The sequence below is a fragment of the Amblyomma americanum genome, chromosome 11 (assembly GCF_052857255.1).
Source record: "Amblyomma americanum isolate KBUSLIRL-KWMA chromosome 11, ASM5285725v1, whole genome shotgun sequence".
Taxonomy (NCBI): Eukaryota; Metazoa; Arthropoda; class Arachnida; order Ixodida; family Ixodidae; genus Amblyomma; species Amblyomma americanum.
Window position 1 is genome coordinate 53,428,248 of NC_135507.1, and position 23,483 is coordinate 53,451,730.

General features: G+C 47.0%; 1 protein-coding gene across 1 annotated transcript; it reads right to left on the reverse strand.

The window, feature by feature from the left end:
• Window positions 1-513: 513 nt before the first annotated feature.
• Window positions 514-4,176, reverse strand: LOC144110129 (uncharacterized). Its single transcript, XM_077642957.1, has 3 exons — window positions 4,076-4,176; window positions 1,932-1,990; window positions 514-827 (listed from the first exon to the last, which is right to left on the reverse strand). Exons 1-3 carry the CDS (start codon window positions 4,159-4,161, stop codon window positions 592-594), a joined length of 381 nt encoding a protein of 126 aa, XP_077499083.1. The 5' UTR covers window positions 4,162-4,176; the 3' UTR covers window positions 514-591.
• Window positions 4,177-23,483: the final 19,307 nt, after the last annotated feature.

The window sequence follows — 23,483 nt, forward strand, 5'->3', positions numbered from 1 at the left end:
TCTATAGACTGTCTATAGACCATTCTTATAAGGGCTGGGTCACCTTAACAAATAAAAACAGCCGAAGAACTCGCGGTATCGGCATAAAAGCACCTTCGCTCAGAGAAGTACTAATATCGATTGAAAGGGCTCTGATAAAAATATTGGCGAGAAGCTTGCGACTTTCATATTTATTTATGGGTAGTTTCTACACTTACATCTCGTCGTTCTCTCCCAGACACATAGTCTAAATGTGACGGCAACAATAAAGCTCTTCTTGTAGAAACTGAAACACAAGTACATATTCGGCATTCGGCTGCTGATCCCAAGGTCGCGTGTTTGGCCCCATCCTCGGCGGCCGTATTTGATGGAGGCGAAATCAGAGAGGGAACGCATGCGGTGTGATTTCAGCGCATGCTAATAAACCTCAGCTGGTCGAAATCACTCCGGACCACCCACCACTCCGCCGTTTCTCATAGCCTGAGTCGCTTCGGGACGCTAAAGCCCCACAATCCACAAGTACTCGCACGATGGTCCCATCATCCAAAAGCTTTATTGCGCTAAAACAAAAACAGTGAAATTAAAAGCTTTTTAACCACGATTGACGGCCGCTTATATGCGGGCCTGTGCAGCGCCGGCCGCAATGCCAGCAACCACAGCGGCTATAAGGGATACGATAAACTGCTCTTCAGTTTCGTTGGCCATGTTGTCCGTAGAGCTCCGCAGGGCGTTCGTGGCTTCGATGATATCTTCATGTTTGTCCATGAGAGCCTCGTAGATTTTTTGCTCCAGCTCCTTCCCTCCTTGGACAGTGTTCTTTGGTGTGCTTATAGCTGCGGCTTGGATTTCTGCAATGAGCAGCCATAGGCAGAGGCTAAACACTGAACACATTTGAACTCGCCCTCAGCGTGGTACTGAAGATAAATACGCTTGTGCAATGCGCGAGAGGCAGATATATAAGAGCCATATGTATCAGCAGCGAGAACAGAAAAACAGGAAGAAGTCGAAGATTCCGCGCTGTTTTGTGTTCGCGCTGCTGATATATATGGATAGCCTTGAATGCATGATAGCCTTAGATGCTTATGCGCCACTAAACCCAACCCAACACAACCGCCACCCTGTGGCTGCACCGCCACGCTGCCACGTGGTTGGTCACGTGGTGCGGAGCAGCTGCCGGCGGCGCGGCGCCGTGGCTGATCACGTGGTTGGTCACGTGACCAAGTTCCACTCAGACAGCTGTAGCTATCGCGTCATTTCAGGTTTTACCAGAGCTAAACCACCGCCAATTTTTGGGGGACGGTATGGGCATCTAAAACGAAAATAATTCTCACCGTGGTTTTCGATGTAAAAGGACCAGTTTTGAAGAACTGGCTCTTCCAAATTGTAAGGAAATATACATAGTTTTAAAGCGGGGAGCCGATCTTGTTTTATATGATGGGCTTTTGAGCGAGTTTCCACAGACATCTGACTACAAATACATAGCTTTGTCACCGCTAGTGAAACGTATTGTGTGGTTGAGGTCCATATTGACATACAATGGTTTTGGTCCATACTGACAAGTAAACTCTGTGCTATCGGCTCACTCTTCGATATCTTAAAAATTTAATAAAGAAAATTAGTCTAATGTACTCCTACTAGAAGCGCTCTGATGTGATACAACAGAATAAAGAATTCCGGCTGTTTCCTAACTGTGACCAAACCATGTGTTCACTTCTTTTTCTGCCGGCAAGGTTATTCTAAAATGCGATGATGGTGAAACTGTTTCCAACTTTCTACCCTCTCCTGCTGAGAACTCTACGTCGAGGGTCCTTTGTCTTTTATATATTTCGCTCCTTTTCTCAGATCTTTTTTCTATTCACAAATTTACTGTAGTTGAACGAATCATAAAGTCATTCCTTTCGAAATACTCAGTGGTACGGTACATGTCAGAGGGGTGAACACATCTCACTTACGGCTCAGATGTCCGAGGACGACGAGGGCCAAGATGAGGTAGGCTTTCATGGTGAACTCACTGAAACGAGAAAGAGCGTACTTGAGCGGGATGCACCTCATCGCGATTGTCCGCGATTGTCCGGACCCCGTAGAGTATCTGTTACGGGTCCAATTGGACTTAGTTTTGGAAGTGTGGCGGAGAGTTTGAAGGATGCTTCACTCCCGCCACCGGTTGGCCCGGTATTGCACTGCCTCCGGGATCGGCCTTGTCTTTGTTGCGTCTTTACTATCCTGTCTTCCTATCCCGTCTTTCAATTCTCCAACTATCTGCACGTGGTAGCGATTGTGGCTCGGCTTGAGCCAGTGAGCAGGCCTGTGCACTTTCCTTTTCTTTCTTCCTGGCAACAACCTCTCTCTCTCTCTCCTCGTTATAAAAAAGAAAAAGTACGAGGTAACTCAAGCCGTCATTAGCAATTGAAGCTATTGTGCAGCAGAGATAAACATTTACAATAAGAGTTTGTCATATTGAAGTCTGTTTCCGTTCTTTGGTGTCACTTGCAACAGGCTGTGAAATAATAATAATATTTGGTTTTTGGGGAAAGGAAATGGCGCAGTATTTCTCTCACATATGGGCGGACACCTGAACCGAGCCGTAATGGAAGGGATAAAGAGGGACTTAGAGAAGAAAGAGGTGCCGTACTGGAGGGCTCCGGAATAATTTCGACCAACTGGGGATCTTTAAAGTGCACTGGAATCACACAGCACACGAGCACCTTAGCGTTTCGCCTCCATCGAAACGCAGCTGGGTTCGAACCCGGTAACAAAGGGTCAGCAGCCGAGCGTCATAACCACTGAGCCACCGCTGCGGGTACAACAGTTTGTGCTCTGAGAATGAATCGATCCGCTGGCTAAGTGTCAGCCACGTTGGGCAAGCTCGAACTAAAGCCCTGAATTTGAAGTCGTCTTGCTGAAAGCAGAAACTCTGTTATATCTATTTTAATGTTTCGCTTCTACAGCATGCATTTCTGCCAAACTGATGGGTGTGGCAGGTCAATCGTCGTTGATATATGCGAACAAGATGTTCTTACACGGGCAATTATTTGTTGTCGCCAGACATGACTAGCCTCTTATTTACAAAGGTCGAAGAGCAACATTAAAGTAAAAGAAAAGTTTCATTTCTGCAGACATATAATGGTTCATTATGATGATGATGACTGTGCATTTTTATGGCGCAAGTGCATCAGGGACCAAATTATCTCCTGGATACTTATTTACACACTCAGCACAAATAAAGCTGCTGTTACTAAGTACAGCGACAAGACTTGGGCACTGCGCCCGTAAGTAAAAGTAAATAGTCAAGCGTGACCTCGAGTTGCTATTGTACGTTCCAACAATGATTTATAAGAATTTCTATTGATCCGAAGAGTGCATCGCACAGGACGGAGAAGCTGGTGTAATAATAGCTGCTCAAAAGGGCACAGGCATACGTTTCAAGACCGAGTGCTGCACTACGCTCTTAAGCTGTGACGTAATTTTTTGCTTTTGTCGTCTTTTTTACGTGATGTTAGCGCTGTTGATACTCGTCATGCGATATCTGAAGAGGCACAGTGACTTGGTTTCAACAGCACATGATTACAAGAGCAGCAAAAGAGCGCGGAATGGAGCAAACGCGGAGCTATAGATGCATGAGGTATGTGTGCGCAGTTTTCTGGTTCTTGACTGGAGCAATATTGAAGGGAAAACGAACAGGACTCCAAATACGTTAGATAGTCGTCCGTTATCCTCATAACTGTCATACTTTGTCGCGATTATGCCCACTGCAGGCGAAAATCCTTTAACAGTGGTCTATATTGTATAGTGGTAACAATTTTTGCGTTGGAATGCGTCTGCTCCTGCATGTGCGGGTCATCCGTGTAATTACATACTGGGAACATTGTAGCTAACGTTCTAACGTAGGCCAGTGCTTCAGGCTTCCTTCCCCTCTTATTCATTTGTGTTAACCTCTCTAGTAACTCTTCGTTCGTTCAAGCCAACTCGCCCAATTCTGCATTTTCCGGTGATAGCCATTGCCTATCATCTGCAAATATCCCCGCAAACTGCAATGCCAGTGTTGCATCCTTGGTATGAAAAGGAACAAATACAGCTTCAACAACAAAAGACTTACCTGCTGTTTCGTCTGCGCTTCGGAGGTTCCAGCTCGGCGATTGAAGTAGCGGAGTCCAGGCGACTTTTATACTCAAAAGGGAACATGTTTTTCGAATTCCTTCTTCTACAAAGAGATTAGGTATTCGGTTTGTAATATCGCTAATATTTGAGCAGCGCTGTCTTTTTGCGTTATCTTCCGTGTATCGCGCACTTTGCCGGCTTGTCAACTATTTTATCAGCTATGTGGCGCGATCATAGACGTGGCTTTAAAGCGGGTTGAATGCAGCTCCGATAGGTGGAAAACACAAGGGAAGTCGCCGAGGAGAGGGCGTGCGAAAAGCGTGATTTCGGAGCAGTGCAAAGACCCGGGTGCATCGTCTCCGGTGCAGTGCTCCTAATCTCTCGGAACAGACAGCAAGGTGCTCAGAGATTGCTTTTACTGGCAGGAGATTTAAAAACTGGGAACTAATACGGCTCGTTGCATGCAGAGATTGCAAAGCCCCCGCCATGCACCGGTTCTTGGCGTGGTGACTAAAAGAATGCAACAGCGTTCGCGTCAGTAGAAATCAGATGCTGCGTAGGAAGTAGTATTGTCACCGTCTCGGCAATGACAGCAGCGACAGGAGGATCTGTTCTGGAAAGCAATGTAACGGTGGATAACATGAAATAAGGATATACAGAGGCTGCAAAGATGCTCCCATGACATGCAATATCTGTCACAACTGCACTTCGCATAGCCATGCACTGCTTAAGGATATCAAGCCCACATACTATACCATGCCATGTTGTGTCACAACAGCAAGCCATACTAGACGATACCGTACCACACCATGCCATAACACATCGTGCATGGCATAGCACACTCTACCGTACAATTCCAAGTCCCACGACACCGCCTTTTATTAAATATGCCTTTGACCACACCTAGTGAAGACCAAGATGCCTTGTGACAAGGCGCTTTTTGGGCTTGCTGCCCTTGAAACATAAAAAGTCATCATCAGGTGTTTAATTGGAGGTCGGTGTAAGAGGCCGTTGTGTTGTAGAGCAGGAAAGAAGACTGATTTTGATAATGATTCTATATATATATATATATATATATATATATATATATATATATATATATATATATATATATATATATATATAAACGTAGGTTGCGTTGGCTCCGCAGAATAAAGATTTAAGAGAAGTGGGCACTTCTACAAAGACACTTTTCCACGTGCCAGATGTATCGGCTTTGGGGATGGCTTCACCGTTGAGATGGTAGGTGTGAGTACCGTCCACTTTGACAACTTTTCTTCTCCCACTCGGCAGGAGTGTGAGCGACAGTGACTTGGAGGGGTTGAGATGTAGTCCCCTCTCTGCCAAAAATCTTTCGAGGCTGCTCAACTGCTCCTGCAGACCTCGTGGCGTGGATGCCATGACGACGATGTCGTCGGCAAACGCCATTGCTCCCACTTTCAGGTCCTTGCCTGAGAAGTTGATGTTTGGGTCACAGGTCTCTAACCATTCATCGACCACCAGATTGAACAGGGGTGACAGCGGATCTCCTTGTCGGACCCCTACGGTGGGATGTACTAGCAAACTGGTGTCGTCGTAGCTGAGCACTGTTGAGGATGTGACGTAGAACTCTGACGTACTCTACAAACTCGTCACATATCCCTTTTCGGCGCAGAACCCTTAGGATCGCAGGAAGGGTAACTCGGTCAAACGCTTTCGCCACGTCTAATGATGCCATACACAGGGGCCTGATTCCGCGTTTAGCTTCCTCAAGCGCCGCTGCTAGCACCATGACGTTTTCTGCGCAGCCGTCAACTGGGATAAATGCCCTTTGGCGATGGTCCAATTTCACCTCTGACAAAATCCTCGCGGCATACACTCTGTGTAACAGTCGTACGATGATTGACGACATGGTGATCGGCCTGAAGTCTGCAGCGCGCGAGGCACCCATCTTTTTGGGGATGAACACTGTTCTCGCGCTCCGCAGACAAGCCGGAAGCCGCTCGAGCAGCTGCATGGTGTTTAGCAGCACTCAGAGAGTGGCCATCGGGACATTCCGCAGTTCCTTCCCCCTGAGACCATCAGGTCCAGCGGCCGAACCAGGGGATGGCATTGCTGCCTTGATCTCCCTGGCAGTGATTGATCCATAGGGATTTATCATTTGTTTTTCCACCTCGTGTTCTACTACGTCGGAGACAGTTCCCGTGGGCACCGATTCCATCACCGACCTCCACTCTTCCAGAAAGAGTTGGGGATTCTCAACCGCAGCCGTGACCTCGCCGTCCAATATTTCCCGGGCGCACTTGCCTTGTTTACGCTTGAAGCGCTCTTGCGTTTGAGCATAGAGGCGTTTCTTCGCCTTGCGCCTACTCTCGGATTTTTTTGGCGGTCGGGGTCGAGACCTACCTTTCTTCTGGTGGTCTTTTTGGAGGGCTTCTCGCACATAGTTGTTTATGGCGGTACTCAAGCCGCTCCGACTGGTCTCTCCTCCAAGGTACCGCTGCACTATTTCCCAAAGCCGGGAGCCATCGTATTCGGTTGGCGGTGGTTTTGCCACCAGAGCTCGGAGCTCCTCTTCGATGGCCTCCCTCGTCTGATTTACGGTAGGCTGCGAGGGCGGGGGAGTGCACCCTGCGATGGTCTCAGGGGCCCCGCAATCACCGCCCCCGCTGGCGAGCCGTGACCGAAGTTTTACGACCAGCTCTTTGTAGCGGGGGCTCTTGCGATGGGACTTGATGGAATCGAACGATCGCTCATTGAGGCGATTGGCCAGCAGCTCGTTGATGTTGCGCTTGGCACCCGTAAGGGTTAGATCAGCCTCCCGTCTTGCCATCAAGTACTCCTCTTCTTCCGTCCATCTCGGCTTGCTCCGAGTGACGTCAATCGCCCGATTGTATTCTTCATAGTGAGCTTTACGCCTGTGGAGACTCAGTCCGACCTTTTTCGTAAAGGCCCTCCCACACTCTGGGCACGTGTGGTGCTTACTGCAGTCTTGACTCCCCGTCTCCCTTTCGGAGCGTCCTTGGTCGGATGGTTCCCCTCCAACTTCAACTCCGTTGCTGTAGAACGCAGCTTCGGAGGAGCGAACCATCTCCGTGACAGGCTTCGGAGTCTCCAGCCTGCCCTTCGGTCGTGCTCCCGTACCTTCCCAGACTGACGGCTGATGAGGCCCATTGGCACCCTCTCTGGAATGCCGGGGGAGACCGGTCCAGATTGCGTCGGGTCGTCATTAACCTGACCAACATCATTGTCACTTTTTCTCTTTTGAGGCTCGATCACCTGAGCCTCAGTCACTGTCGACTCGGAGCGCTCCACCTCGGCCCCACACAGTCGGGCTTCGGAGCCGCGCTCGTTCCGCTTGCCGGGGCGGATGCCGGCGTCGCGTGCTCTCGAGTTCGACATTTTCTTTTTGGACACTCTTTTGGTTGCCTCGACCTTGTTGACGTTAGGCCGTTGCGATTTGAAGCTCTTGGCTGTTGGAGCCCTTTCCTCTCCCGTGCCAGAACAGGCCTGTTTTTTGTGCAATCGGGATACGTGGATCTTGATACCTTTTTCTGTGGGCAGCCATTTCTCGCATGCCTCACAAGGGAATCCATGTCCAACGTTCACAGGGGGAGCACAGAGCCCCCCAGACGAGCCGGGGGTTTGCGCCTCATCCCCACCAATACTTGGTGCGACCGCCACTCGGCAGCCGCTTTCTTTATTCTTTCTTTGATTTTCAGGGACAAGTGATTCTAGGTCGAGGGGCTGGCAACCCCATCAACCCGTTTTGCGAACCACCCTTTTAGCCCATAGACATCACGGGGAGGGCGGTCTTGGGTGCCCGGTGTGCCCGACATTCAAGGAGGCGCCATGTGTGGGGGTTTCACTGCCTGGGCGTTACAAACAAACCTGTTAGCCCACTCCCTCGCAGTACTACCCCCCGGCCGCATTCCATTCCCGGTTGCGGACGTTGCCCTGGTCCGGAACTGGGGGTGAAAAACAATGCCAGCAGACGGTGGCTGGTCGAAAAAACACCCCCAAACGGATACCAGTTGGCCTCCTATGCTGGAATAGAGCCAATGCGGTTTCCTTCATTGCGGCCTCCATCTCCTGGCCGGGCACCGTGCACCCTGTGCACCAGCGCCTCCCCTGACACCCATGGGTGGCAGGGGCACCCTTTCGTAGGGCGGTGGATTCGGCTTAGCCTCTCAGCCACGTCATCCGTTCGTTTCCTCGGCGGTCAAGCTTGTTCATCCATGTTTTCTATCCGGTGCAGCCAGGGTCACCCTGCCGGTTGCCGCCGCAACCAACCTGGTCTAATAAAAGCACCCTCCGGCGTTCCTTTGCCGGCGGGCCTGGGCTTTATTAGCCCTGGCTGCGGTCCCAGAGTGGCCAACCGGACCCAACGTTTGGCTCAAGTCAAGGCACCCACAGGTTTAGGGCCTGCAGCCTCGGGCCTGACTAGCTCTGGGTTGTCATTCCTCTCGGTCACCTACAGCTGGGAACACTGTAGGGTCCGGCAGGCACCACGGGGAGGTGGTAGTGACGTCGGACGGGGTGTAGATCTGACCACGGCCAGGCGGGAGTGTTTCCACAACCCGCAAGTTCCGCGGCTTCACATCGCCCCCAGCCAGTAACTAGACAACGGAAACTGCCTTCAAGGTTTCCCGCTCACACTACCTGCTCATCGCCCTATCGCCTCCTCTCCTGACGGCATGGACAGAGCGTCCGAGGGATCTCAGGTTCAACGCAATGCCTGCCCCAATTTCCCTCTTGGATATGGCGACCTCACAAATCACCCGAGTCCTCGGCTAGCCTATGCCGGATCAGGAAGCTCGGAGCAGGAAAATGTGGCGCTTGTCCTTGCGGTTCTGGTGCTCGGTCTTAGCTTAAGTTTCCTTTAGACATCTGATCACAGGACAAGAGAGTCATAAAGTGTCTTTGTAGAAGTATATATATATATGATAATATGATCACATACTCTGACGAAGGCCAGACCCTGGTCGAAACGTTAGAATAAAGATTGTTACTTTTTCCACCGTGTGCCCACTCTATTGCGTTATATATATATATATATATATATATATATATATATATATATATATATATATATATATATATATATATATATATATATAGACCAAAACGATACAAGATGTTCGTGATCAAATATATTTTTTCAGCTCCACGAATTCTTTACTGGACAAAAATAAATCCGACTTACGATCCCGAGTCATTAGGCGAAGTAAGAAGAAAATGTGGTAAAAAAGCCGACCAACCCCGCTTCTAGTGTTCTTACCTGAAACCAACTAAACGAAATATGTAAGTAAAGAAAGGACAATTAAGTACCACGAAACACGTGATGCCTTCTTTTATTTTTCTCACTCCATTTCGTCGTTTGTGCATTCCTTCCTCTGTGCGTCTTTCATCTGCATTGCGTCTTTCATCTCTTCTTTCCATCTGCATTGGACTTTAGATGGAGCGGAAAAATGGAGCAGTGATGCTTGCTGCTTCGTGCTTAACGTAGCTGAGCCGTTTCTTACAGAGTAATGCCATTTATGCTTCGTTATTCATAACTATGTCTCAGTATCTTCAAAGGCATTCTACATTTTACCCAGGAAAATCCGCATCCTTTTACTTTTTTAACGGTAAATTAATTTTCGCGAGCCCTCCACTACGGCACCTCTCTCTTCCTTTCTTCTTTCACTCCCTCCTTTATCCCTTCCCTTACGGTGCGGTTCAGGTGTCCAACGATATATGAGACAGATACTGCGCCATTTCCTTCCCCCCAAAACCAATTATTATTATTATTATTATTAAGTCATTTATATGAGGGACAAGCTACTTTATGGGCGCCACCTTAAGAGCAAGGTTTCCTTCACTGCATTCGCAAACGAGATCTGCAGCATTTTCTAACTAGAAAGACACCAAATGTATTAGGACGCTGTCGACGGTACGTTACTGCTTGCGAAGGTGGCGAGCCCTAAACAGAACACAAAACACAGCTGCGCAATGAAAATCCCCTTCATGAGCTACATGTCATCCCTGGCTGGCGTCGCACAGAACATGGTAGCAAGAAATATCATGCAATCAATTCATTTCCAGTAATGCAAACATTGTAGTTAAGCAGCATTAAAAAAATGACCCGCCGCGGTGGCTCAGTGGTTAGGGCGCTCGGCTACTGATCCGGAGTACCCGGGTTCGAACTCGACCGCGGCGGCCGCGTTTCGATGGAGGCGAAATGCAAAAAGTGCCTGTGTGCTGTACGATATGTCAGTGCGCGTTAAAGATCCCCAGGAGGAGGAGGAGGAAAGACATTTATTCAGAGCACAAAAACTGGGTGGGTTCAGTACGAGAACCCATTGGTCGCCATCATAATCCGGCCCCTCTCAACCAGCAATTTCTGGTCGAGTGGGCTGTGGCTATGAAGGGTTGCCTCCCAGCGCTCATGAGTCGGATCGGGATTGCTGTCCAAGTCTGGGTTTTCATGACATTCCCAAACCGCGTGAAAGAGTGTGCCAACTGCTCCACAGAAGGGGCAGGACGAATTGATCAGGCAGTCGAAATTATTCCGGAGCCCTCCACTACGTCGCTTCTTTCTTCCTTTCTTATTTGACTCCCACCCCTATCCCTTGCTTTACGGCGCGGTTCGGGTGTCCACTGAGATATGCGAGACAGTTACTGCGTCATTTCCTTTCCTTAAAAACCAGTTCTCAATTTCTTAGCTTAAAACCTCGGCGTTGAGACGAATGTAGTACACTGACCTCTATAAAAGTACACAGTGGTTAAGGAATTATAACGCGATAGCTTTAGAGGAGCAAAACCCTGCGTCGGCATCATTGTGAGTAGAAAATCCTGACTGGTCGAAAGTGACGTCAAAAACCAGTTTCGCTGGAAAGGATAAAAGGTTTTCAAGCAAATTCAAACTGTGGTCCTTTGGGTTGGCAACCAAGAGCGCTACCTGTAAACCACTAAAGAACATTCGTGCAGTGGAATAAACGGAGGCCTTGTGCGAGCCCTTCACACAGCTCAACAGGCGAATTGCATTACAGGAACACTTAGTTAAATAGGGTGAGTAATTAGCGGCGCAAATAATTTGAATGACGATGTTAATGAGGCAGTATGTGGTGGCTGCAAACGCTTCAATATGTGCGAAAGGGTGCGCCAGGGGACTCCCATGTGACCGGATACGGACTATTTAACACGATCGCGTCGTACTGCTAAGGTGGACTTAAGTGCCGCTCAAGTTTTATTTTTTTTTTGCCTACGGTCAAGAGATTGTCGTTTTAGACAAGATTTAAAACTGTTTTTTTGCCTTCAGCTGATATGGCCACGAGGACAAAACTTTATCCCTGTGTATTCTGTTTTTTTTTGTGTGTTTATTTTCTGCACTTTTCTCTCCCGCTGGCCGTTAAGAGGACGGTTTCAACTTTGCCGTCTTTGTCCAAAACAATGAATCGCGAGTGAACAACGGCGACTTTTCAGTGTTTGGTATTATCGAGAAAAAAATGCCAGAGTTAGCAATGCACGAGGGACATCTACTGCTGCAGCTATCTTCGGCTGTTTCAGCGTTAAGTGCAATGAGTGAAAATATTTGAGCCATCTTTTGCTCGTTCTTCATGATTAGGAACAAAACAAGGCACGGCAGGGGCGTTTCACTGTTTTTGAAATCCCAATTGTCGTCCCTCTCTGGGCGCGACTAGACACACGCCATAATCTGCTTGAAAGAGCGTGCAAGGTTGTTGCCCTGAAGCAAGTTGAATGTTGTGTCCCAAGTAGCACAGGTAATTGGCCCAACATTGGAACCGTAATGGCAAAGACCGGCCCTATAGAGTACCAGGATGGAGCCATCCTGTTGCAATATTGGGCCAATTACCTGTACTGCTTGGGATTGTATTGAGTTTACTGGCGCATAAGCAGCTAAGGCTATCATGCGCCAAGCCCAAGGTATAAGAAATTGTTTCCTGTCGATTTTTACCAAGATATAGAATATGGCGGTGTGCAAAGCTTAAGAGTTATTTCCTTCTACCTGTAGTATTGAGCGCAAAACAATATTGATAAATGGCTAACATTAAAAGTTTCAAAGGAGGTCGGGTAACCTCGTAAGCCGTCCTTGGCAGTGCAAGGACTGGAGGCCCCCAACCAATCAAAATAAAAAGTCTCAGCCCTTTTCTCCGGAATGAGAAAGTGGCGGAGCTTCATCAGACAAAGCACTGGGTCATGTTATACATCTTTTTAAGAACACCAACTTCTGTTAAAAATCTGGAAACGCAGGACATGTTGACAATTGCATTTTCACCTAAGAACAGTGCTGGGTGAAAAGGGATGCATTGGTTATAAAATGGAGAAAGGCTCTTTTTCCTTAGCTTTCCCAGTTGTGAACATGAAAATAAAATGTGATAGACTGTAAGTTCATCTCCACACGTACGAGGTGGTCTGTCTTTTTTCGTAAGGAGAAAGTTGTGTGTAATGTGTGTGACCTATCCGAAGACGGCAGATAACGATTTCCTGGAAACGTTTTTGGTGCCAATATGACTTTCATTGCCCTAAAACTCGTTTCATTATGTGTAGTTTGTTATTTATTTCGTTGTTCCAAAAGTACTGCCATTTTTTCCTTGCATTACAATGTAGAAATTTTATGCAATTTTTATAGGACATACATTTTTTATTTGCTTGCCACAAGCTTGAGCAGCGCACAAATCTGCTTTTTCGTTGCCTTTTATGCCGACATGACTATGTACCCAGCAGAGTCTTACGTTTTGTCCTTGGGCTATGGCTGTTGTAGTGCTGTATATGAGGTCGCCAAGCAGCGGAGTTATTGCATTTCCAGACTGAAGGGCTGTAAGCACACTTAGCGAGTCTGTGTAAATAATACTGTCGGCGAGGTTCTCCTTTACTATTTTTTGAGGCTACACAAATGGCGTCGCATTCGGCAGTGAAGATGAATGCACACTGTGGAGGTCTTCCAATTTTATTCCAATTCCCTTGTACCACTGCGCTTCCAACGTACGCCTCTGTTTTTGATCCATATCTATAATATGCTGTGAAGGTAATGGATTTTTCTTGGAGTGTAAGGAATTCTTGCATTATAGCTTCTTCTGGAATTTGTTTTTTTGCGAAACTGTGTGAGAATGAAATCACAGATTTCGGGAAAATTATACCATGGTTGCAGTGGACCTCGCCTTCGAGCAATGCGTGGCAATATGTCTAGTACACCGAGGTACTGGCACATCTCTTCAAATCGCAAGAGCTGTGGCATGGTAGCTTGCGGATTATTGCTAAAGAGTATTCTAGATGGACACTTTGTAGCGATGGGATAACAAACCTGTTTGTGCAGTGAATGAATTTTTAAAATGTACGAGCATATCAGCATGGCTCTTCTGTCTGTAAGTTATGATTCATTGGTTTCTACATACAGACTATTTATGGGAGACGTCCTGTATGCACCAGTGGAAAGACGCCAGCCGAAATTATGTACTGGATCTAGTCGCTTAAGGTACGATGATCGTGCTGATCAATGAACTATGCAACAATAAACTAAGGTAGAGCGTACTACAGAGCGACAAATTTGTAACAGACATGTCCTATAGGAGCCCCAGTGCTTCCGTGAGAGTAATTGTTAGTATATTCCAGGATTTAGAAGCTTTATTTTTTAGGGTGTTAAGCTGTGGCAGGAATGTGAGTTTTTTATCAAAAGGTATTGCAAAAAATTTGTAATCAACTTTTACTGGTATCCTGACTTCACTTAGATAAAGGATGGGATCAATGTGCAGTCCTCTTTTCAGCGAGAACAGAACAACTACTGACTTTTGCGTGGAAAACTTGAAACTATTTTTATCTGTCTATGTCGTTAGTTTGTTTACTGTCAGTTGTATTTGTCTCTCGCATGTTTGAGGATGTGCAGGCTATTTGGAGATCGTCGGCGTAGAGTGAATACCTGATGGACTCTGGGATTATTTTAGTTATGGAATTCATTTTTATAATAAAACGAGTCGTGTTTAATATACACCCCGGAGGTACTCCATTTTCCTGAATGAATTTTCTTGAGAGCGTTGAGCCTAGGCGTACGTGGAAAGAACGGTTTGAAAGGAAGTCATTGAGGCAGTTTAACATCCTACAGCTGTTACCTAGATCGCTGAGGTCGCGGAGGATCTCATACCTCCAAGTTGTATCATATGCTTTCTCCATATCGAAGAAGACGGCGAGAAAGTCCTGTTCGTGTATAAACGCTTCTCTAATTGTGATTTCGAGACGAACAAGATGGTCTGTTGTTGAGCATGCCTTTTTACAACCGCATTGATGGACGTTGAGAAGTTCGCGTTATTCAAGGACAAATGTTAGTCTTATATTTAGGACACGTTTGAAAGATTTTGCGAGACAGCTTGTAACTGCTATTGGTCTATAGCTTTCAAGGGAAGTTTTCGGTTTCCCAGGTTTCACGAATGGCACTATGACGGCTCTTTTCCACTCCTGAGGTATTTTTCCTTCTATGAATATTTTGCTAAGAAAGTCAGGAGTGTCTCCACGGCTGGCTGGGAAACATGGGCACGCATTTGATAGTGTATCTGGTCGGCTCCTGGAGCAGCTTTTTTGCCGGCAGACAGTACTCTATTAATTTCCTGGAGAGTAATTAAATTGTTGTATTCTTGGTTTGCACCTCCACTTGTTGGAAGTCTGTCTCTTCCGCTATATTTTTGTATTTTAGGAATGACTGCGTATAGTGAAACGAACTGGAAACTGCAACGAAGTGTTCCCCCAAAATGTCTGCCTGTACTTTTATGCCTGTCTGTGTGCCAGGTGTTGTCAAGAATTGTGAAAGGTGGAATTGTGAAAGGCACCTACCGCGTAGCTACCTACCGCGTAGAGTTCAAAAAAAGGGCGGGAGCCAGGACGCTTAATCCGATTTAATTATGGCAATCGGCCGCACAGGAAATAATCCGAAGTTTCTAAGAATTCCCGCAACGTGTAGATCGAGTTCCCGCGGTAAAAAGATGAGTTCAGATTCCTCTTTAGTGCACCTTTAAAGTCAGAAAACACAGCCAGGGTAAATTTGAACATCTTTTCATATCTGAACCTTTCACCTGTTCCTTTGTTCATAACAGGTTATGCGTCTGCACACTGTAAGACTGCTAGCATGCCTTTGGTTTGCAATGGTTTGCAACACAAGAGCTCGAAGCGCCCGAGAGAAGTTTCGAAGTGTCTGGCGCGGACTTCGACCGCATATCTCACCCGGCGACTACTTATAATTCACACAAAGACGAGGGATTCAGCTGTACTGAGTGGTGGGGAAAGAGCCTCAAGCTCAGTCACTCATCTGTCCAGATTTCCTTATAATTCATTGCAGGTTAAACAGATAAAATTAATACCCGAGGCAACTGAGCCGTAAGTGATCGAGCATTGTCTCGCTGATAGCCAAAACCTTTATGCATTTATATCAACGCGTATTGTACAGTGATTTGTTGAAAGCTTCCAGACTGTGCCTACAAAACATTGTTCGGAGTTCAGCTTAGGCAAACCGAGTAGGCGTGCGAAAACACTTAAAAAGTACATAAGGTACTTAAAAATAAATTAAAGGTAAGGTAAGAATGTACTTAAAGGTGAGATAAAGAGGTAAAGGGAAGGCAGGGATGCAAAACAGCACAGTGTTTTGGATGGCTACCCTGCACTGGGGATGAGGGACGATGGGACTGTGTTTTGTGTTGTGTTGGGTTTTATGTCACATAGGCAAAATGATGGGATTAAGCTCCGCCTTAAGGGTATGACGTGATATCTTTTGTGGGTTAATGTCCATGTATGCATTATTGCTCATTCTCTTCTTAAAATTCATGGATGGCGGCCAGTCCTCGTACCACTACCAGCGCAGTGGAGCAGCGGTTAAGAGATGCGTCACTGCACTGACAGGTGGCTGTTTCTATCACAACCACCTGTACGGATTGTGCGACCCATGTTGCTTTTCCCGAGCAACCTCTCGCGCAGCTGGCGCGACTGTCCTCCGAACTTACCCCAGCTTGCCCGAGTTGCTGCCCGAGCTTACCATGAGTGACTCGAGTACTAACTCGGGTTGCTAGGCAACGGCACAAGATCGGACGTAGGTACGTGTGCCAAACGTACACGCGGTGACAAGATTCTTGGTAGGTGTTTGTGACCGTATAATTGCTTTCACACTAAAAAAGCTATAAGCGAGAGGAAGCGTTTCTTCGCGACGCCTCACTACACAGCGCCGCTGTTCGAAAAGAAACGGCGTCCTCAGTGACGACACTGAAAATTGAGGAGCATCTGAGTACCACCACTACGAGCTCTCAGCACTGCTTATCTAATATGGGCCAAAACATTAAGAGCATGGTCAGGCAATGATCTTCTTACAACGTCTGCACGCCGATAATTCAATATTTATTCTCGCTCAACTACCGCTGTCTGTTTGCGCCTCTGCTTCGTCATTATTTCTTTTCTAGCATGTTCTTGTATTCGTACTCGAATAAAACGTTCTTAAAATTTTTCTTTTCTAACGATACCTGTTAGGGCGCAGCTCTGAGACACCCCTTCCTGCATTCCGCGTCGTAGTCGCCGGTGTCAGGAGTGTAGCACACCGCCTGACAAGTGGCATGCCCAGGCGGGTGACAGATGGCGTGTGCAGGCGTGTGACAGGTTGCGTGCGTAGTTGTGTGACAGGTGGCGTGTGCAGGCGTGTACATGTGTGTGACAGGTGGCGTGTGCAGGCGTGTGATAGGTGCCGAGTGCAGGTGTGTGACAGGTGGCGTGTGTAGGTGTGTGACAGGTGGCGTGTGCAAGCGTGGGACAGGTGGCGTGTGCAAGCGTAGGACAGGTGGCGTGTGCAAGCGTGGGACAGGTGGCTTGTGCAGGTGGCGTGTGCAGGTGTGTTACAGGTGGCGTGTGCAGCTATGTTACAGGTGGCATGTCGACCTGCCAGTGGTGGCAGGTGTCGTGTAAAGAGCTGCACTCAAACTTCGCATTACCTACTATCGCAACTGTCTGTCCATTTTTTGGCCCAACGTGCCATCCTACTGCAGCCATCTTAATAAAGATAGTTGGTTTGAAAAACAACATTCCTTAGGGCGCTTTCTCACGAGCTCATTCCTATCAATTTCAAACGCTCGTTTTGCCCTATCTCTTGTAAAGAACTTCTGTAAAAAAGTTTTACTCAGCGATATATTGTTTTAGTTAGCCTCTAAGAAAGGAAGGCATTGTTCACATGGATGCAAATTATCTTTGGTATCCAGTGCGGAGAAATTAAGCGTAAGTACACAAGGCGAGGTCAACTGCCCTCGGGTACCACTGAGACCAAACCTTCCCCGCCACGATCGTCTGATTTTTATTCGATTCCCATACTCATAAGTGTTTCCTTACCTTTAACGTCCACGTGAGCACAGCCAGAAATGATAGACGCAAGCTTGCTAAAATCTTCGTATTAGAAAAAAGTTAGTGCGAAAGCAATTCGCACGGGAAAATATACGAGAAAATTCAGACCGGACTAAACAATTTTATTTTTGCCTTCCAGTGCTGCGTCGGCATTTCTGATCATGACTTGAACGCTATAAAATTCTGCTCTACGAGGAGTAATGGTCACATACGTGGGAGCAATGAAAATACATGAACTTCGAAAATCTTGTGCAAAAAATATTCTCAAGGCAGACGTGCTGTATGTACGGAGAACATAGATTTTAAGACAAGCGCCTCCAAGTACGGTTTCCGGTGAGCGCATATTTTCAGTCCATCTTTTCGCAAGCTTTACAATACCTAAACTGCACCGATTTGTATGCATAATGTCTCGTGACAGAAATAAGACAAAACAAACATATAATGGGGGCCGTGAAAGCAGTGATCATTCCCGTCGTGCACATATGTGCACGTGAGCGAAATTGGATATTTTATGTACTCGCATATTGGTCGATGCGCCTTAGAGGTCGACCTCTCCAACATCGAGAGCCACAAAAAAGAAAGATGGAACGCCGTACAGGTTGGAAAGCGGAAGCGCTTAGCTGCCACACTTTAATAAGGCGAAAGGCACAGCGCATCACATATCACATCTACAGTCGCCCTTACAAAAACTCATTTAAACAGTCTATAGACTGTCCATAGGCTTATGTCTATAGAGTATATAGACTCTCTACAAGCGAACCCTAAACAACATTCTATAGGCAATACAAATGTTACAGTGTATAGACAATCTATAGATTTATGACCATGCAGTTTTAGTAGACTTTTTCCTATTGACAGTCTACAGACTATAAGTAGACAAAAAGAAATATCTATAGGAAGGCAATAGAGCCAATAAGCGGTCTATAGACTCGTCTATAGACCATTTTTACAAGGGAGCGCAATGAGAAAATCGTCACCGGACACCAAACCACCGCATCGAGTACTAATTTTGCACTTCGTCCCGGCGAGCGCGCTGTAGAACACGTGAGAAGAGAACGACCTCCGTTTCGTTCTTGAAGTGCTGTCGAGAACGGCTATCGACGTCCGGCATGCAAGAAATCGCCGCGCTGATTAGCTGCAGAGGAAAGTTTCGTTTTTGCAACGACGCCATTGTTGGCGCAGTGACAGGATGGCTGAGCTGCGCACTTATCTTCCAATAAGGCTTATCTGATAATGTATCGCGCTGCTCTTTCCGAACAGAAAGGGCTTGTGACAACTTTGCTCTGTAACGGTAGCAAGTGCCGTACTTTGTGAAGCCTGGAGGGCTGCCGAAAGGTCAGGACTTGCGCGCAAGCACCGATGGAATCGTTCTTCCCGTTCCTTCTGTGCGTTTACACCCGCTTTTGCAACTCGCCCTGACAGTTATGTATAGTGGTCAACCCATGAGTTCGGCGAGCGCGAGTTCGAAAAAAAAGACAGCGTGAGTATTCGTCTCGCAGATTGGGAATCTTTTGTGCGCTTGTCTGACGCGCTGCTCGCAAATATCTCTGAATGTGAAAAATTTCCCGTTCCCTCAAAATAGTGTGTGACTGAAAGTGTTCAATACCCTACACTGTGCCCAAGAAGAAAACTTCGTAGCTCTACACTTTAAAGACGAAAGGACAAAAAAATGTGTATGCTGACCTGTATCTCGCTCCCCTTACCGGGAAGGGTAGTCTGCCCAAGCACTGGAGTGGATTTCCATCACTAAAAATACCGAATGCTTACGGTTGGCAACGGAAACAAATTCTCTCTTAAAAACGTGAGAAGTTCTAGCAGTTACGAACATTTCAACCGATGTTTCAATCTCCGCTAATCGCTAGCCTCAAGACCACCGGTTCCCCATTTAAAAGCCTCCTCCCATGGCTAACTCCATCAAGTTACTATGCTTTTGCAGTGGGAATATGCCTCCGTTGCCAAGAGGAAGCATTACGTATATTTGGGGATCGATATATGTAGTCCAGAGCTTAGGGCAGCATACCCTGCCCCACCCTTACGAAAACTCATTTAGACAGTTTATAGACTGTCCAGAGACTTCTGTCTATAATGTCTATAGATGAACTCTAGAGAACAGTCTATAGGCAATACAAATTTATAGACAGTCTATAGACAAACAAGAGCAAACTTTTGTCTATAGACAGTCTATAGACTATGAGTAGACAAAACGAAATATCTATAGGAAGGCAATACAATCTATAAGAAGTTTATAGACTGTATATAGACCATTTTTATAAAGTCCGATTGCGCTAGAGGACAACTTACTCCCTTTTTATCCCCATAACCTTTACCCTTTTTACCCTCATTCGTGTTTAGAGTGTATGTGCTCTTCTTAGTGACGTCACTACTGGAGATTTTCACGACCAAGAGGGGGTACCTTAATTGATCCAACATGGCGGCGCTAGAGAGGACTGCTTTTGGAGTCAGACTATGTCGAAGTGGGCTTGTTTCCAAATTTCAAGATGAACTCGTGCTCGTTCGTCGATAGTGGCAGCATCGTGTGAGCCATACAGTCTAGTTTTTCGACATGTGTAAAGCAATAAGCTAGGAAAACAAGTAATCAATCAACGTCTGGTGTTTGGAATCATGCGCTGTGAAAGCGGAGCGCAAGGCAAATGACGCCCTTTCGATAGAATTTCAAATCCGATACATCGACGAAGAATAGTCTTGTAAAATGGGCAACTGACAGAACAAGCAGGGCATTGAGAAGCACTTGTAGCTGGGTGTGCTGGTTCATATTGAGGAAAGACATAGTACAGCAAAAAAAAAAAAGGGTTCCCATACTCCAGACCACGGCCTAACTTGCACGAAGAAGAATCTAGTCGCCTGCAGTCTTCGCTTATCGGATTACAAAGCGTTACTGAAAAGCCGCTTTAAAACAGAACGAGAGCTCGTAGAAGCTCTTTATATCAAGAGTAGTCTAATGTATCAGTGATACCTCTGTTGTGCTTCGCGGGAGTGAAATGGTGTTTCTTGACACATATCTGTAAACGCGTGTAATGGTCCCTCTTCTTAAATCATATATGTTGAGACGAGACTGTTTGGGGCCCCTGCCTTGGTGCATGGGTAGAAATGATGCTATTTAAGCGATCTTTGCAGATAAAGCATGTTGCATGTAAATGTAAAGCGCTCGTCCTGTTCCCTCACTACGTCCGTGTTCGTCTTTTGCGCTGCTATGTCTTTCCTAAAGAAAGATTGATTTCCTCAAAATCACCAAAAGTTTCTTAGAACACGTCCAACATGGTGGAGAACCTTCAGCTTGTCGACCCTTCTTTGCTGAGGGGACACCTAGTTAACCAAGCTATGTCGCATCATCATACACCCAGCAACGCCATGGTGACCGAGAAGTAAGAAATACTACCTGCGATCTTCGTCTCTGCAGTCGCAATACCGCCGTTACATTTTTCGCCTTTTGAAGCGAGAGCGTTAAGAAGCTCGTGAGGGGGACAAATTGGCGTCGCCGCGGCTCAGTCGCGTCGTTAGCGCGGGAAAACCTTTGCGCGTGCTTTCCACCTCTCGCAGAGGCCACCAGGAGCGCTGCGAGCGAGAGTGACGTCATCGTTCGTCCCTGAGGAAGCGGCGTTGAAAGTTTACTGATCCAGAGTTCCCGGGTTCGAACCCGACCGCGGCGGCTGCGTTTTTATGGAGGAAAAACGCTCAGGCGCCCGTGTGCTGTGCGATGTCAGTGCACGTTAAAGATCCCCAGGTGGTCGAAATTATTCCGGAGCCCTCCACTACCGCACCTCTTCCTCCTTTCTTTTTTCACTCCCTCCTTTATCCCTTCCCTTACGGCGTGGTTCAGGTGTCCAACGATATATGAGACAGATACTGCGCCATTTCCTTTCCCCCAAAACCTATTATTATTATTATTATTAAAGTTTACATTGCGCAAGGGCGCCTCTAGGAGCTGCTCGGAATGATGCCGTCATGCGTATGGTGTAAAGAGCGGGCAGTTTCTTGCTCCCGACACGTGTGTGATGGAGCCGGTAACGTATACTATTGCGGGGCTTTCTTTTAATTTGGCGCTGGCATTGTTCGAGTTAGCGTTTGGATTAAATACGCTAGTGCTTAGATTAAGTGCGTAGCACTAAGATTAAATTACATGGCACGTATATTATATATCTGTCAGCGCTCAGAATATTTACACTGGCACTAGGGTTAAATTCAGTGGAAAAACTTCTAGTTGCCTGATGACGTGTGACCGGATATTGATGCTTTAGGCTCTGAATCCGTCGGGGAGGCTTTTTATATGAACAAAAAACAACAGCTTTTTATATAAAAAAAACTCAAAGAATAGCTACCACAGGGTTATACGGCATTCAGTGACAGCTGGTCACGATGCTCGATATGTTTACCGTATTTTCTCGTGCAAGACCCGCCCTGGCGTAAAGCCCGCGCCACGACTGGGACGCAGAAAAAAAAAGGAAGAAACCCTAAACAGCACGAACCACTCTCCATGATCATCAACCGCCGACTTAAAGTGAAATTTCTACGCTCCTACAATGAGTGGACGACTGAGGACAGCCATGTAGTGACGTCGACAGGACGACTGAAAATAGTAAGCAATTCAGAAATCTGGACGTGTGTTTTAAAAGTGTGTCGTTCATTGTCGGGCGACATGTTGTAAAAAAGACCTTTCAGTTTGCAGACATTTTTCATGTGTTGGACGGTGCGTAAGATGACCATCTTTGGGAGCGCGCTAATGAGGTGATTGGTTTATGGTTTGGTTTATGAGGGTTTAACGTCCCAAAGCGACTCAGGCCATGAGGAACGCCGAGGTGAAGGGCTCCGGAAATTTCGACCACCTGGGGTTCTTTAACGTGCACTGACATCGCACAGTACACGGGCCTCTAGAATTTCGCCTCCATCGAAATTCGACCGGCGGGGCCGGGATCAAACCCGCGTCTTTCGGGTCAGCAGCCGAGCGCCATAAGCCCTGAGCCACCGCGGTGGCTGCAGGTGAGGTGAGACCATTGGAGAGCTCCGACACTAAAAGCGGCCAGGAATATTATATAGAAGTGTTTGTAACTTCTCATCAACTGTTACATTTTTTTTTGTGGAAAAGCCGCGGCAACGCTATATTATGCCTACAGGTGTTCTATGATGTTTAAAGGTCTGACTGCTGTAAGCCCCGCACTCGGGCACAATTCTGAAAAAGAAAGTGAAGGCAAATACCGTATTCATTACTATTTGTGTTCTTCGTTGCAGGTGAGCACGCGTGACATACCTGTGCTGCCACCTGTGAAGTCAATGCAAACGGGACAATCATTCCCCCGCGGTGCACCTTCTTTTCTCCCTCCCCTTTTCTCACAGCACTCATTCGTGTTACATCTAAGCCGACGCCACAGAAGCGGAAAATGTGCCCCTAGCCGCTGCCGCCGTAAAAAAAAAGGGGGGGGGGGGGGGGGGGCAAGCGCTCGGACGAACTCAGCTACATTTTTTCCGGTTCTGAACGCGACAGCTTTAGAGCAGACGTTCGCAGATATACCAATGCCTCCTGAAGAACATGCCTGAAGCGTCAGGGGTTTTTCTTCCCGCCGTAGAGCGCGCGTCCGCCGTATGGCGGCGCTGTCAGATGACCCTCTAGCAGACGACACGCAGGAAGCACAGAATTTTCTTGTGATTGCCGTTGCAGCAAAAAGTATGCCTTCTGGTGCACTATTCCTTATATTATTTGTGTGGTGTGTTTAGTGTTACCGTTTGACAAGTGACGCGTCGATGACCGCCGTTGCTGGAGGGAGTAGCGAGCGAAAATGCGTTGCTGTTGCGTTCCGGTTTGCATGTTCAGTCAGCGAAAAAAGAAGCCCGGCGTTTCGTTCCATGAAATTCCTGCCCACTTAGAACTCCGGGAAAGACGGCTCAAGGTAATTAGAGGAAGAAACTGGCTACCAAGCACAACATCAATTTATTCTGCAGTTAATTGCAGCTTGCATTTCCAGCCAAGGAAATGCTACTGTAGACAGTTTGACTGCCCACCAAGGCAGGGGTGGAGTCTTTTACCCGGCGTCAGGGCTCCGAAGAGTGTTACATGG

Excerpts from the sequence above, each read along its gene's own strand:
- LOC144110129 (XM_077642957.1), bottom strand. The coding sequence starts at position 4,161 with ATGTTCCCTTTTGAGTATAAAAGTCGCCTGGACTCCGCTACTTCAATC. Across the intron at positions 1,991-4,075 it reads AAGCGCAGACGAAACAGCAG|TGAGTTCACCATGAAAGCCT; the intron begins GTAAGTCTTTTG and ends TTCTCGTTTCAG. Across the intron at positions 828-1,931 it reads CGTCCTCGGACATCTGAGCC|AAATCCAAGCCGCAGCTATA; the intron begins GTAAGTGAGATG and ends TGCTCATTGCAG.